At 50.5% G+C, this 15,434-nt stretch overlaps 7 protein-coding genes across 7 annotated transcripts; 4 read left to right on the top strand and 3 right to left on the bottom strand.

The window, feature by feature from the left end:
* Positions 1–103: 103 nt before the first annotated feature.
* Positions 104–1,641, bottom strand: BO88DRAFT_471859 (FAD/NAD(P)-binding domain-containing protein; the record flags this gene model as incomplete). Its single annotated transcript, XM_025711722.1, has 3 exons — positions 104–1,048; positions 1,101–1,449; positions 1,474–1,641. The coding sequence occupies 3 exons, from the start codon at positions 1,639–1,641 to the stop codon at positions 261–263; spliced, it is 1,305 nt and encodes a 434-aa protein (XP_025558740.1). The 3' UTR covers positions 104–260.
* Positions 1,642–2,803: 1,162 nt separating this feature from the next.
* On the top strand, positions 2,804–5,239 carry BO88DRAFT_349719 (fungal specific transcription factor domain-containing protein; the record flags this gene model as incomplete). Its single annotated transcript, XM_025703465.1, has 2 exons — positions 2,804–2,967; positions 3,145–5,239. The coding sequence occupies 2 exons, from the start codon at positions 2,804–2,806 to the stop codon at positions 5,237–5,239; spliced, it is 2,259 nt and encodes a 752-aa protein (XP_025558739.1).
* A 214-nt stretch (positions 5,240–5,453) lies between these two features.
* Positions 5,454–6,342, bottom strand: BO88DRAFT_349689 (uncharacterized protein; the record flags this gene model as incomplete). Its single annotated transcript, XM_025703462.1, has 3 exons — positions 5,454–5,659; positions 5,714–5,952; positions 6,014–6,342. The coding sequence occupies 3 exons, from the start codon at positions 6,340–6,342 to the stop codon at positions 5,454–5,456; spliced, it is 774 nt and encodes a 257-aa protein (XP_025558738.1).
* Positions 6,343–7,519: 1,177 nt separating this feature from the next.
* Positions 7,520–8,075, top strand: BO88DRAFT_407958 (uncharacterized protein). Its single transcript, XM_025707580.1, has one exon. The coding sequence runs from the start codon at positions 7,843–7,845 to the stop codon at positions 8,020–8,022; it is 180 nt and encodes a 59-aa protein (XP_025558737.1). The 5' UTR covers positions 7,520–7,842; the 3' UTR covers positions 8,023–8,075.
* Positions 8,076–8,804: 729 nt separating this feature from the next.
* On the top strand, positions 8,805–10,791 carry BO88DRAFT_396021 (amino acid transporter; the record flags this gene model as incomplete). The annotated part of the gene is made up of 7 exons (XM_025705212.1): positions 8,805–9,168; positions 9,268–9,281; positions 9,350–9,422; positions 9,493–9,824; positions 9,881–10,024; positions 10,085–10,525; positions 10,592–10,791. The coding sequence occupies exons 1-7, from the start codon at positions 9,005–9,007 to the stop codon at positions 10,789–10,791; spliced, it is 1,368 nt and encodes a 455-aa protein (XP_025558736.1). The 5' UTR covers positions 8,805–9,004.
* Positions 10,792–12,056: 1,265 nt separating this feature from the next.
* Positions 12,057–13,199, bottom strand: BO88DRAFT_446531 (dienelactone hydrolase family protein). The gene is made up of 3 exons (XM_025710293.1): positions 12,962–13,199; positions 12,468–12,908; positions 12,057–12,403 (listed from the first exon to the last, which is right to left on the bottom strand). Exons 1-3 carry the CDS (start codon positions 13,047–13,049, stop codon positions 12,195–12,197), a joined length of 738 nt encoding a protein of 245 aa, XP_025558735.1. The 5' UTR covers positions 13,050–13,199; the 3' UTR covers positions 12,057–12,194.
* Positions 13,200–13,864: 665 nt separating this feature from the next.
* BO88DRAFT_396016 (uncharacterized protein) lies at positions 13,865–15,296 on the top strand (the record flags this gene model as incomplete). Its single annotated transcript, XM_025705211.1, has 4 exons — positions 13,865–14,008; positions 14,071–14,300; positions 14,355–14,565; positions 14,625–15,296. 4 exons carry the CDS (start codon positions 13,865–13,867, stop codon positions 15,294–15,296), a joined length of 1,257 nt encoding a protein of 418 aa, XP_025558734.1.
* Between the last annotated feature and the right edge of the window lie 138 nt (positions 15,297–15,434).

The following is a 15,434-nucleotide window of genomic DNA, read 5'->3' as shown; positions in this document are numbered from 1 at the left end:
GGGTGAACACGATGCATCGGAATTCATGACCGTACTTTGTATAGTTCAACTCATGGCAAGCATGTTGTCAGTTGCATTCACTAATTGGCATATCCAGCTTTGGACCAAATCTACGCACCGAGTCTATCTTGGTCATGCAGTGGTCTACTGAACGAGAAGTATGCTTTGTTCTTCAATCTAGCGACATGCCTTTGGACATATAGGAATGAGAGGGTAGTCCGGGTATTTCGCGACCTAAGCTCATCGGCATTTTCCTTACATTATAGCACAGCTCGGCTGAAACGTGCCTCTGCAGTGGCCTCTTCCATCTTTTCGGCATCGTGGCTGAACAACCAACCTCGACGAAGCTCGTATCCCCAGAAGATTGGACTAGACGGATTGTCCAGTCGCATAAGCTCATCTCGCCAGCACTGCTCCTGACCGTCATCAATATGCAAGATGTATTGGTGCTCTCGCGTCTTAGACTGAATCAAGGACGCTCTAGGGTTGCGGATACGCTCATAACGCTTTAGAGCGCTTCTGATATCGATATCCTCGGCCAGAGCCCTGCGAATTGTGGCAGCATCCTCGGCTGCCTGGGCAGCTCCTTGCGCCAGATACGGTAGCATCGGATGGCAGGAATCCCCCAAGAGACAAGCATTGCCTGACGGATGGATCCAAGTGGAAAGGGCCGGAAGGTCGCATAATCGCCACTTCATAAAGGACTTTGTCAGACGACATAACTTCTGCACCCGGGGCTCCCATCCGGAAAACCGCGCGCAAAGCTCTTCATTATCACCCTCCACCACCCAAGTATCGTCTGTCGTCTCTCCTTTCGATGTCGCACACACTACTATGTTGTACAGCTCACCGTCACGTATTGGGTACCCGACGAGGTGGGCATCTGGTCCGCACCAAGACGTTGTTGCCGGGTGAGTAATGAGCCCGGCGAGATCCGGTTCATCCAGGAGATCCTGTCCAGGTATGAGGATTCGATATGCGACATCGCCCGTGTCTCGAGGATTGTCCGGCCGACCTGTCAGGAGAGGTCGTGCAGTGGACTTGATCCCTGTCGTTATTATCAGACGTCGTCCACCATTCTGCAAATTATCAAGTCTCACCGTCCGCACATATTATGAGGTCAGCAGCCCAGTTCTCCGAGTCCGTAGTGATAGCCATTGGAACGCTGAAGTCGTAGGAGGTTACATGTTTATTCTTATGAATGACAATTCCAGCTTCGATTGCGACCGCTAGTAAGGATGCATGCAAATCGGCTCGGTGAACCAGGTAATATGGTTCCCCATGACGTGAGACCATGTCTTCGAATGTGATCTTCGTTATTGTGGAGCCGTCTTCCCAACGCAGGAAATGGTATTCTTGACACAGACATTTTCGCAATTTGTCAAAATCGATTCCCCATCGGCGTAGAAGACGAGTGCTGTTGGGTGGGATGCGAATGCCAGCACCAGCCTATATGTTCGCAAATTAGCTCACTTTGCTCGAGGAAGAAATAAATGGCTTTGTTCTTGCCTCTTTGAATTCAGCAGAGGCATCAAGAAGAGTTACCCGGTGTCCATCTTGCCGCAGAGCCAAGGATGCGAACAGACCACCGAGTCCAGCACCCACGATCAGAATGTTCAAGGGTTCAGATTTCAGAGACATTGTGAAGTTACGAGGGCATCCCACTGTGAACCTCTACAGTACGTATCTGTTGCGGCCTTATGAAGCATCTCATGGGTGAGCTATTTGCGACGAACTGCAGCACTGATCCGCGTCCTTGACTCAGATCCTCGGACCGGGGATGTATGCATCCGGAGTCGTAATGTCACCCAAAAGGAAAGACTGCAGCATCTGCGCCTCGCCATTGTGGCTCGTCTGCCAATATTCAGGGGTCTATAATTCCGTCAGCTGGCTTTTGCTCCGACTGTGACACACCCGGATCAAGCCACCAAGTCGCTGCTTGGGGTAGAATCCGTACTCTCTCCGCCTCGCCTGCTATCAGGGACATTCTGCGCCTACGAAATGGGTACTGTCTGCTGTTGTAAAATGCCTTTGCTAAGCAAATTCCGTAGGTCGATAATAGAAGTACCTTGTCATGTTCGTTGGGAGGTCACACCACAAATGGGCATGGACTTTGAGATGTATCAACAATCCTTTGTTCACAGTATTATCCTACTTTTCCAGCCCAGGTGGCTCCGACAAGACTATACTTGCCATACGACATCATTGATTTGACTATACAGTGCCTGAAGGGTGTCTCCGAGGCGGATTGTTGACACCTCGTGCATAGGCTATGCATATTGATGGATTTTCATTCACTTCTACTCTTATTAAAGTATGAACAGGGGGCAGATTGGCTGCCCTTTCTATTCAGTACAGATTAAATCGATGAGATTGTTTTCTTTTCTCTTCGAATCTATCGTATTTCAATTCCTTTTATTTACGTTCTTCTTTTTCTTTCTGAGGGAGAAGTAACCAGCTCTATGTGATGTATCCTTGTTGAACATGACAGATGCCAGTGAGCTTTCATGCCCGCGTTGAACATACTGAAGAGCTCGATACCCCAGAACAGGGTAATGTAGAGCGTAGCGGAAGTGTTATCTGATAATGGGATAAGTAGTGATAATATCCATCACTGCTGGACGCCAAGCATGGAAGCTTTGAGTGAATTAGAGGCCATCCGAGGCTCCGGCTGCATGTATCCGCCGATCCCCCTCCCTGTGCCGAGCGAGCTCAACTGTCATATCCTTCATTCGGGATATCACCCACCACTTCGAATGCTGTCTGCGGATCGATTCTTCCTGAACCAGCCTACTCCCCGAGGATGGAGAAACGCTCAGCTAGCCGTCGCGTTCCTGATGAATTGCGGAAACGTACATTCGCGAGCTGTGACACCTGCCGGAAGGCGAGTGACGGACTTATCCTGCCTGGCTTACTCCTGTCCAGTCACAGTTATGCTAACAAGCATGCTTTAGCGTCGTTGCAAATGTATCCGTCGCGGAGGCTCAGATGAGGACTGTGTCGCTTGCCAACGATCTGGCATCCCGTGCGTATCCAGCTACCAGCGAAAGACCCGATTGTACGGAAGTGTCGAGACCATCCGCGATCGGTATGCCAGGTTAATCTTCCCTCAATCTACTGTATGGCCGACTTACTATCTTGTAGGATTCACTGTCTTGAAGCACTTGTGAAAGGGGCCTTTCCGGGCGAACCCATAAATAGTATCCCTGCTCTGTTGGAGCTGGGCCGGAAAGCCGGCTATGAAATGCCCAAGCTGGACCTCCCACAACTGACCGGGGATGAGCAGCGCGTTGAGCTACCGAGCCCAGAAGGTGCTTATCAGACTCTGGCATGTGATGGCAACGGTAGCGATCAACGTGGGTGTATTGGAACCAGCCAGCGCCCACCGCAGCTGGTCAAAGACAGCCGGGGCCATAGTCATTACATCGGGCCTTCAGCATCCCTTGCATTCTTTGCTGATCTTCGCAGCCTAGTGTCGGAGCAACAGCCATCCTCTTGCTTTGCTGCAGATACTTTGACGGAGTCTCTCGAGGCTCGGCAAAGTTCTAGTACGATGTCAACGTCAACTGTTAATACAAATCCGGCGCCAATTACACGCGACCAAGAATCATCCCTTGTCAAGGAACAGCTGCAGAGAATGCCCCGAGATCGTCTGCTGGCAATAACAAATGCCTTCTTTTACACTGTAAATGCAGATTTCCCACTTCTGGACAAGGGATGCTTCTATAACAAGCTTGAGTCCTACATCTATCCCATCGGCCACATAGAGGGATTGGATGATGGTTGGGTGGCCTGTATCCACGCTGCTCTCGCCTTCGGCTGCTGGATCTTGGAGGATGACGCTACATGTGAAGCCGATGAACCAACCATGCTAAGATCTCGCTGCTGGAACCTCACCCGGGGAGCTTTGGCCAGCTTGTTGACCACATGTACAGTCTCTAATGTCCAAGCTCTTTTGCTTATGGCACTCTTCCTGCACAACAACAATGATCGAAATGCAGCATGGACCCTAACAGGTAGTGCTGCGAGAATTGCTATTGCGTTGGGCCTGCATCGAAGCGATATTGACGAGAGCCTTCGTCTAACGGAACAAGACTCCCGAAGGCGAGTCTGGTCTTCATTATTTACGTTTGAGCAATTTCTCTGCTTATGGTTGGGACGCCCAAGTGTAATTGACGGTAGGGAAGTAACCCTGGGGCCTGCACCCGAGGACTCTGCTACTGCACTCCCCAGTCATCCCAGCCACCACCAGGTAGCCACTGACCTTCAACGACAAGTCAGTCGACTCCGCGATGCGATCGCTTTCTTACATCGGCCTGCTTCCCCTGTATCATCAACTGATACGCCAGCTACTGATCCATTATCGATCCTGACTAGGCTGAAATTTTGGGAAACTGAAATACCAACCTATCTTACTATACCATCTGCTATCTTGGATGCGTGCACCATTCCCCCAGCGGCGGTTCTGGAAGCGTTCGTTTCTAGATATCCACCGGCTCAACTACGGCCAACGGTTCTCCTCCATTTAACTTATAATAATCTCCTTATCCAGCTTACACGGCCATATTTACTTACGGTTATTTCAATGAGTCGAAGGCATAATTCAAAGCAACAATATCCTTGGGCTACACCTGATAATACTTCGAAAAACGTGCAAAAGAGCGCTGAGTATCTGGCCTCCAGCTGTGTAACAGCAGCGATGCGAATTGTTAACCTTCTCATCCTACTTGATCATGCCAACAGGGTCAATGGGAAAACTAGCCTGGACCTTTTCTACGGATACTCGGCTGGGATGGTTCTGCTCCTCCGTCAGCTGTGGGTCATGCCCCCGGATCTTCCAAAGTCTATGTGGCAGCTAGAAGACGCAGCTCAGCGTGATGTTCAATGCCAGGTGGCAAGTCTGCAGTCCCTAATGCAAGAAAACGCGAGGTGTCCGACCATGCAGAGGTTTAAGTCAGTGCTTCAAAAGTTCGACGAAGCTGTTCTTGCGAACGGGCAACTTCGGAGGCGAGGTGAGAATGATGAAGTTGCATCTTTGGACTTCGCACGGGAGGAAGGCATCGAACCTTTGGAGATCTCGCAGCTACATACTCCTAATGTCGATGGGACTTGTAGCGACCAATATGGCACTATGTTAGGTAGCCCAAGCCTGTGGCAAGATTCCCTGCAAACGATTACGCAATACAGTCTCGACTGGAGCAACTTTGAGCAATTTCTCGGTAGCATGAACGTGGCGTAGGCTTCAAGGGCTACGTGGATACTTCAGATGAACCTCTCCGAGATGGCAGTTTTACGTCATGCAGACCTCGATATCAAAACCATATTCATTCTGTCAAGACTACGCTCGTTAATCCAAACATGTCATTTCCTCCAACGTGCTCTAACCATTCATGCTCACTGTTAAACCGCAGTCCTGCACGCGACACGGACCTCTGGCTTACTGGTGATCCTACTTAGGCATCCACACAAAAGTTCAATGTCATAGCCCGGCGGATTTTCTCTCCTTCTTTGATGAAGTCCTCGACGTTGTGTCGTGCCCTGGCCCAATGCTCCCTGTTGAACTGGCAACGATGGTTGACATAGTCGATCTTGACTTTGACAGATCCTCTCTCATCCTCCCCGCCCTCTTCGTAGACCCGGAACATTGTTGACTTGACCACTATGGCATCCTGTTAGTGGCTGCGTCACCGAGGATACAGTAATATCTGCCTACCAGGATTTTCCCTGCCATCAGCACACACTTCCACATTGGTGAAATGGTACTGCTGCATGTCGTCTTGCTTGCGTGCAGCAATGATGCGGTTGATGATGCGCAAGACAACGCCAAACTGCGCCGGTAGGTTTTCCTTGGATTCCAGCCGCCCGCGCAGCTCCTGTTCGACCTTCTTGTTCATATGCTTCTCGTCGGTCTTCAGCTCAACGGTAAATTCCTTTTTGTCGGCTTCCACCAGCCTTCGCGGCGTAACGTTAGAGACTGCTTTCGAGGAAATCTACTCCCAGCATGAAAACTCACCAGGATTCGTGCTCCTTGCGCAAATACTGAATCGCCTTGCTGCGATAGTCAGTACGTCTGACGCGCGATTCGTTGTAGTCATCGGTTGGAAGATTCCCCTTCTGCATCAATTCATTGACCTGGGATTCTACACGCCCAAGTTCAAAGGCGTTCCAGGTCTCTAAGTCATGTCTCAACTCCTGCACCGCCTTGCGATGCTTGTCGGAGACCGGCTGATTGTAGTAGATGAAGAGGAGGCTCGGGGTGCCATAGTCACCAGTCACATCCACTCCCTCTGGAGCGCCCACGAATTTGTGTCCATTATCACCAGACAAGGGAGACGCGTCCATTTCTGCGGGATTTCCTGTAGACAAGACTGTGGCTGGAAATATAATCGGTATAATTGGCTATGATCTGGTAAGAACGCTTAAACTGTCGATGGGCTGAGTGTTGGCAGGGCTTTACGGGGAGCAATAACTGGGCTTCTTATAGCTTCGTTGTCCTGAAACAAGTTTGCTATATCTGGTAGTGTTGAAAGCCTATGTCAAGGCTTAAGCGCTCATGTTACCACAATTTACTTAGACTACTGGTAACAATGGTTCCTACCACATCCGAAGTGGTGCAGATGCGTAAGACTCCGCTGCATCCGACATCAGATTATGCTCTCCATGCACCCACCGTAAAGCAATGTTGCCTATTAATCGACAAGTTATGTGCATCGTCTGACTGGGCTTTGGGCACTTCACTGCATCGTAGAGTAGATGCACGGCAACTCTTGAATGCATGCATATCCTTTATTCACACGAACATGGGCTTTTCTCTGGGTCATGGAAGGGTAGATCAGGGATTTATCATGCTGTCTTGACATTGCACAGTTTAATGTGAGTCCCAGCAAGTACACAGGGTCCTTCTTAGTCGAAGTAGGTTCCTAGTTACACTTATGGATATACGTATGGTAGACAAAGGTATCCAGATATAATAAAATTGACAGCAGCTTCAAACACCATTCCGACAATGGCATTCTTGCACATGAATATGAGCATGTGCCACCGTAGCGAGATAGGCGCGTTGCTCCGGCACATCGCTGTTGCACATACAATGTTGTTGTACGAGGTGTACACAACGTAATAAGCTTAAATGACACAATCTGGTCGAAAGCGACAAGAAAAGGCTTGGCGCAGACATCATTGGGCGACTCGAGGCAGCTATTCTGTTACGTGGAACGGAGGCCCATGCTCACAATGGCTACTCATAATGGCTGCATCTGATGCACGGAGTATAAGCGGCTGCGACATGACTGCTTCCTGCCACCTCAACCTCAGCTCGTCTCCGCTTCGGCCTAGGTGGGCTATCTCAGTTCAGTCAGCGTCGTCTTGCAATTGGCATCAGATAGCCGTCAGCAAATATCCAAATAGCTAGCTGCAGACGATTCAAGCCCTCCCTCGAATAGTCGTAAAAGCGCTCTTCTTCGTGAGTGAGAGCCCAATGCACGTTGCATACGATACAAGATGACGCTACTGTCATACTCACCAACATTTGGGACTGCAAGGTACTCTTGTCTCTGGTCAATCTTTCTACTGGAAGTTGACGAGCCGTGTGGCCAGACGGACCAAGTCCATCAAACATGGTCAACCGGCACTCTATGACTTGGATGAGTCACTCCCGTCATCCTGCCATCGCTAGATTTGCAGCTGTAGTCCCCCAAGAAGCAGCAATATGTGAAACAGCCAGTCTCTGACTGAATCGTTGAAGCTACTATCCCTAGCTTGATGCATCAATTCACCGTGTGAGTCAGGCGCACGTCATGATGCGAAAGTTCCATAACTGGTGATATTTGCCACCGGTACACGATGGGCACCGTCAAAACAAAGATAGTCACCGATGGAAAGGGTGGGTCCATGGACAAAAGATCGTGCGTGAGGCTGCAAAGTGCTCGCTCGCTAGATATGAGTCAGGGCAAGATGGGAAGCGCGGCCGATTCCGGGGATCCGCCAGAAGGGGGCACGTGGCATGAATGGGGGGAAATGTGATCCAGGCCCATTTGGGATCATGGCTAATTGGGCTGGAGCTGTCACGGGTCGGCAAACCGGTCAGACGAACGAGTCAGATCGGCTTCGCGAGCTTCTAGAGAACCTTCGATTTCTCCAGGTTCGACAAACTAGACGGGAGGCAAGCCGGAGTGCTGCCATGAAGCTCCGAAGAACCGGCAGCGGCCATGCCTCAGACACAAAAACTCTTAACCCAGTTGGGAAAGGCCTCCGTCTGGCCACCAGCCCTAACCAAGAACGCCGAGGGAAAGAAGGCGGAAAAGTGGAAAACCTTGAGAATGGGGAATCTGGAATCCGCCACCGCGACGCTGCATAAGGTTTAGTGGCTACGACTCCCCCTCCGGCCGCCGGATTGCAACATGAAAAAAGAGGGGACGCAAGTAGTATTTCCGGGGCTGAGCTTAATTTGATCCTCATGCTTCCCCCAGGTCCGGTGCCGGACCAGCAAGTATCTGCGCTATCTGGTGATTCCTCGTCCAATCGAGGTGTGAAAAGCGTGCAGGATGTTCGTCGATCATCTTTAGATGGTCCCTGGACGTTTTTTTAGCTTAAATAGAGGCTTTCTGTGCCTGAACGATGCATGGTGCGACCGGTGGAGCCGTGAGGGCCAGCAGGAGCCCGATGTCGGAGCAGGATTCTGCGGGCGGCAAAGTTTGTGTCACACCAGCAGAGATTGCATTAAGTCGCCCTCTGATTTGCCAGGATGACCCTTCTATTAACTAAGAAAAACCTCCTCGCCATGCGTCAATGCTTTGCAGGCTCTGGCCATATATGGATTGACGCCCGCTTCGTGCGGGTGTGCCTGGGTTTAGTTCCGCTACTCCCTTTACCTGGTGCTGTTGCTGCTGTCGCTGAGACTTTTGAGAGATTCGAGACGGGTGCTTGTTCGACACTTTATATCCCATCCAACTCACCCTACTCGAGGAGTCAGCCCTGCCAACCAACCCGTCCCTAAAGAGCAACCATGTCGACCTTGGACGTGAAGGATATCGAGAATGGACCGGGTCACCGGGTCGAGGAAGATGGAGGCATGTGGGAGAATGATATTGTGAAGACACCTTCCGTGGAGAAGGACCCTTTTGGAAATGAAGCTGTTGGAGAGGTTCACTATAAGACTCTCGACTGGTGGTACGTTTGGAACCCGTGAACTATACTACTGCACCGTTCATATCAGACGGCATATACTCTTCATGGCAGAGACTGACAATCATTTTTTCTCGATTATAGGCAATCTGGAATGCGTATGCTGCTCCACTTTGATATCGTTCTCGAAATCCATGTAACTAACCTTGACTTTTACTGTCTGCAGTGATGATCGCTGAAACTGTGTCACTGGGTGTTCTGTCTCTTCCCGCCACCGTGGCCGAGGTTGGCCTGATCCCGTAAGTACTAGTATACGGTTTCGTATCTTCTACAATGTCACCCAGTGTTGCTAACCTGTCATGCCATCAGTGCCATCATCCTCATCGTCGGCATGGGCATCATTGCCACCTACTCTGGCTATGTCATTGGACAGTTTCGGGCCAGGTATCCCTTCATCCACAGCATGGCTGATGCCGGTGAAGTCTTGTGTGGCCGCTACGGTCGCATGTTCACGGAATTCGCTCAGCTGGTCTTCTTCATGTTCGCGTCTGGTAGTCACTTGGTGACCTTCACCGTCATGATGAACACCCTTACCAACCACGGAACCTGCTCTGTCGTGTTTGGTGTCGTTGGCTTGGTGCTGTCCTTCGCCTGCTCTCTCCCTCGTACCATGAAGAACGTCTCGTGGCTGGCCGTGACTTGTGAGTAATTCATTGTGTCCATCCACAACCTCTATCGTGCTAACTTCGTAATCCAGCCTTCATCAGTATCTTCTCGGCCGTCTTGATCACCATGATTGGAGTCGCTGTTGAACACCCGAACCCTGCGCCCATGGAGCTCACCCGCTCAACTTCTTTCGTCAAAGGTTTCTCAGCTGTCACTAACATCGCTTTTGCTTACTGTTCGTCTTCCATCCCCCAATTGTGATCGGTCGCATTTGAGTAACTAACCCCTGGTCCAGGCGGTCACCCTGCCTTCTTCGGTTTCATCGCCGAGATGAAGGATCCCAAGGACTTCCCCAAGTCCCTCTGCATGTTGCAGGGTTTTGAAATCGTCTTCTACACGGTCGCATCCGCCGTCATCTATCGCTACGCTGGTCAGAACGTCACCTCCCCCGCCCTGGGCTCTGCCGGTATCGTCGTCCGCAAGGTCGCCTATGGCATTGCTATCCCCACCATCGTCATCGCGGGTGTCGTGCTGGGACACGTTGCCATCAAGAACGTCTACGTCCGCCTCTTCCGCGGCACGGATGTCATGCACAAGCGCAGTGCCCTGGGTGTCGGTGCTTGGATTGGACTCGCTGCGGGCTACTGGATCATCGCCTGGGTGATTGCCGAGGCCATCCCTGTCTTCAGCGACCTTGTCAGCTTGGTCAGCGCATTGTTTGCTAGTTGGTTTTCTTGTGAGTATCCCTTACGTTATCGACGTGTCCTTGACCCCATGAGTTGGTCGCTAACGAATTTCCTAGTCGGTCTGCCCGGTGTCTTCTGGCTTTACATGTACTGGGGCAACTACTTCACCTCTGTCCGCAAGACCCTGCTTACCCTGGCCAATCTGGCCTTGTTCGGCATTGGCGCCACCATCTGTGTCTGTGGTCTCTGGGTCTCTGGACTCTCGATCTCCAGTGACAGCTCTGGCAGCAGCTTCTCCTGCGCCAATAATGCCTAATTTGGGTCATGAGCTACTGCCTCCTCGTGACTGGGTTGTATATATGTATAGACTTGTATTATAGATAGACTTTTATTTAATATACCCCTTTGCGTTTGTTGTTCACTACTGAATTCGTACATATAAGTGCTAAATTGACTTGTTCGAGCTATTTCCTGGTACTATTAGCAAGTCTCACGTGGCTATTTAAGTTAATATCGGTACCAACGTGATTTTGTTGGCCTCTTCCCTCCAAGCTGCACTTTCTATTGTGCCCCCATTGAAAAGCCAGTATCGCTTGCTCAATTCAGCAAATTTTTCGACAAAGTTGTCCCTATACTACGATGATTGGCATTTAGTACGTACTTGTATTAATGTTGGATTACTTCGATTCGCAAGCCTGCGTAGTAGTAAAAATACTTTTTTCAGACACAACATGGGGATGAAATCACTACTACTTGTGGTGTGGTACCAATGTGTACCAAGTTGGATCATGATCTGTATATATATATATATATATATATCCGTAATGGACACCAGTAGTTGCCCGTTTCAAACCCCACACACTTCAGAAAACCAAACGATCTCTAGTAGTTTGTAACTTAACCAGAAAGCCAAACACTGACTGTACTAGACATCCTCAAACATAATTCACATTACTAGCACATGCTCCATACTAGTATGATGCAGGTGAGTCACCCCATAATTGCATCTCCGCTTTCACATGATGGAGGCACAATCATCCGAGGTGCCCGGTCAGGACTCTTGGGCGTCAAGGTATCTTTCTTAGTCTCTCGGCCGTTGTTGGATCGAGGATCTCTATTTGGGGACGATGCTACTTCAGGGTCCACTGGAGGACGCTACGTTACATCACCTTCGCGCCATAATTGCCTTGACTGCTGCGAGCGGAAGGTGGCGCGATCGGGTATGCGGGTGCATAGAGTCTATCCGCTGAGTCATGGGCATAACACAAGACAACCAGCTAGTTGCCTATTCGGGAAAACGCGTCGCTCATCAAAATAACGCGATGGCAATCATTCTATTCTCAGACAGGAATTTAGGTTTCATGATATGCTGATGCGGAAGGAACGATTGATGGATGACTATACACTGCTGTTCTCTAAGATAGAACCTCGATTTTCTCTCGTCTCAGGCAATACTTTTCCCGGAAGTTCTCTCGCCTTGAAGGAATGGGTATATAGGTAGGTAGTAAGTAGTATATGTACTATATGTAATCCCCGAAACAAAGAGCAGCACTACTTGAAGTCTGCGAAAAGTATACATCTGTAACCTATGGAAGTTTATAGACATCAATTCTTGTATAGACCCGCTGAAGGTTGAGCATGCGATGAATCATTATGGGAGGGTCTAGCCTCAGTCGTCCAACCTGAACAGTGAAACAAGTGTTGACTGGCTCCAGTCAGTCACTCCTTCATATACCGATTGAACCATGCCACAGCCTGTTCAAATGCCGCTTCTTTGGCGAATTTCTGCCTCGGCTGTGTTAGATCACAGCGGACCGCAAATCCGTGCTCTACATCAGAGAATAAGTTTATCTGAAAGGGGACACCAACTCTAGCGAGGGTCCCCTCACTCTCGTGGCGGTTGGCAGTGGTGAAGACAGGATCAATAACTGGTCCGTTGGTCAGCATAACCAATAATGTAGGAGAGTACACAGTCAGTCCTGCTCAACTCACTGGCTGCTGCAATACTCAACGGCCCTTCGATCCCATCCAGCTCCTCCACAGTCACCATGGTTGGGTGAGCAATGAACCCTGCATTCAGTTTGCCAGCTTTGAGGTAGCGACACACATATTTGCCGCCGAAACAATACCCGACAGCGCCGACTCGCTGGCAGCCGAGGGTAGTGCGCATCTCCCCTAGTATAGCATCGACAATAGGATCGACCCTAGGTGGCAGGTGTTGGTTGTACCAGCCCATAATATCAAAGTCGGGCCTATAGTCGACTGGGATGGGATCGCCGTGGAAGAGGTCGGGCATAACCACGAGGAAGCCACGGGCGGCAAAGTGGTCCGCCATTAAATGGGCATTGATGAAGCGATGGCCATTGCCATCAGTGAGGAACAAGATGGCATTCTTCGTCGACCGGTCAGGTGGATAGGCGATGTACGTTGAGACTATCACACAGTCAGTGGTAGCAGTGACAACATTGTCGGTAGTGGATACTCACTGTCGGCAAGTTTTTGGATTTTCCCACTAGCCCTGCCCTCGTGCAGATGTCCTGCTATGCAGCATTCAGATGGTGCATTGGAAGTCATTATTGCGATGAAACACCAAAGCAATGGCCAGCAACAGGTGCTGAAATGGCCAGGAATTAATAAGGGAGGGGCGAAGCATACTGACGCAGGCAACCAGCGGTTGGCGTGATCCTTTCAGCGGAGATTCAGCCTGTTGTCGGACCCCTGCGGATATTCCGATTTAATATTTTTATTTTTTTCGAACTGGGGTTTGTCACATATTTAACCAGTTTTGGAGTTTGAACTGGGCCTCACTGTGTCGAATATGCAAGGGAATGCAAAGCCACAATACCACCTATAAATAGGTGCACCTCACCTGAGCCACCAGGGAGGAGGCCAACTGCTAAAATAACACAGCCTGATGACTTTGGACCACGGTACGGTCCGCGGTGCCTTGTAGTGGAGACGGATTGCGTTCTCTTCGAGACGCCAACGACCCGACCAGCCACTTAGCGATGGACCGGGTGGTAGACTTGCAGGGATCAAAGGACTGGCCAAGCCACCGGTCGCATCCTCAGCTGGTGCACGTTGAGCGAGGTTTCAGGTCAGCGCCTATATCCTGGCCACTCAGTTCTCCGTCGGGGAAGATTCGGTGGTGCCTGCATAACCTCCAAGTCGTCAGCGCGTGGTGGGCTGGCTATATGGGCAGCCTGTCTCCCCCCCGAAGACCTGAGAGGCAGTCCAATCCAGTCAGGGCCACGCTCCCCATGTCAACAAATTCTACATCTACTGCAGCCATAGTTGATGGCTGGATTGACGAGCCCGAGGGGCGTGGCACCTGGTCCATTCTCTCGAGCTGTCTACTGACTATTGTACTATGTTGCTGGACGGCTGTCATGCCCAACATCCCTGCCCGCTCCGACCGATGGTATCATGGCCTACGCGACCGACTGCATTTGGCCTCTCTGGGACTTTTGGGCCCCGAATTTCTGCTTATGCTGGCGCTAGGGCAGTGGTCCTCGGCGCGAGCGTCTGTCAAGGTCTCGAGATCATTCTGTACTGGTCTGTCCAGAACAACAAGCATGGCTAATACGCTTGGCAGGGGTTTGAGCGACTACTGACAACGAAGACCACCAACCGGCCCCTTTGGACTTTAACTCATGCCTTCTATGCGGATATGGGGGGTTTCTTGGTCGATGGCCCGGGAACCGATCGGCCATTCCCAGTGAACGCGAAGCAGCTTCAATTCCTCATTGAAAAGGGCTACGTCGATTACCCTATGATTGGTGAAGACGACATCAACGATCGGAACAAATCTGACGCGTTCTCTCGGTACGTCTCCAGCTTGCTCGAGAGCGTTTATCATCGGCTTATTTGAGTTTCCAGTGTGATCGCAGTTTGCCAGGCACTATGGCTGCTCGTCAACTGCGCCATGCGTGTAGCTCAGGGATTGGCTCTGACGACCTTGGAGCTCACTACGATCTCATTTGTAGTGGTATTCTTAGTGACGTCTTTCTGCTGGCGCTTCAAGCCATCAGACATTTCGAGTACCCTGACTCTACACGCAAATACAGATATCAATATTATTCGGAAACAGGTACGTTTGACTCTACACTAACCGATAATGTGCGTTAACATTGTCTCAATTCGGTTAAGCATTGCCCCTATCCTTCGCAAGAATGGCACGAGACCCCCCTAGACTTTGTGTGCGACGATGTCTCCTTTTGCGCAGTGCACTGGCATTACTACACAGAAATCCTGCGACAAATGCATGTTCCGATGTTTTCACGTCCCATGACCGCAAAACCACGCGATCGCATTGTCAGTGACAACTTTCCCATCACTGACCTGAAGGCCGATTGCATTGCCACCCCGGTGCTGCTTGTATTCGGCTCGATGTTCATGCTTGCGTGGAATTTCCACTTTCCTTCACCCGTCGAACATCTTCTGTGGCGTATCGCCAGTATATACAACCTGGTATTTACCGTCATTGGTGGACTGCATGCCGGTTATTGCGACAAGATTCTGCTGCCCAGGGAGTATAAGCGGCGAATGGTTCTGCCCTTGTCGACAGTAAAGACCCCGACTAACCCATCCCGGCAGCGGTCGTGTCTGCGAAACTTAGCAGCCAAGTTGAGAAACATCGATCCGTATCGCAATCCTAAGAGGGAGGTGCCTCTTCGCGTGCTATTTCCTACTTCTGTTCTCTGTGCAGTCTATTGTGTGGGTCGAGCGTACGTTCTCACGGAGGACTTTATCGGACTGCGCAGTTTGCCTGCCAGTGCCTTCCAGACGGTTAGCTGGTCCGACTACGTCCCACATCTGTAGGCAGAGCGCAGTGCAGCGGATAACTCATTGCTCATATCACACATGTAATAACACACATAGAGGTTCTATATACTGTAAATGTTCAAATGGACAAGACCACCCAAGCATCTCATACTAACCGTCACGGCCCAAATGGTA

Source organism: Aspergillus vadensis, assembly GCF_003184925.1.
Source record: "Aspergillus vadensis CBS 113365 unplaced genomic scaffold BO88scaffold_27, whole genome shotgun sequence".
NCBI lineage: Eukaryota > Fungi > Ascomycota > Eurotiomycetes > Eurotiales > Aspergillaceae > Aspergillus > Aspergillus vadensis.
The sequence above is the reverse complement of the archived record's forward strand: the minus strand, read 5'-3'. Positions and strand labels throughout refer to the sequence as shown.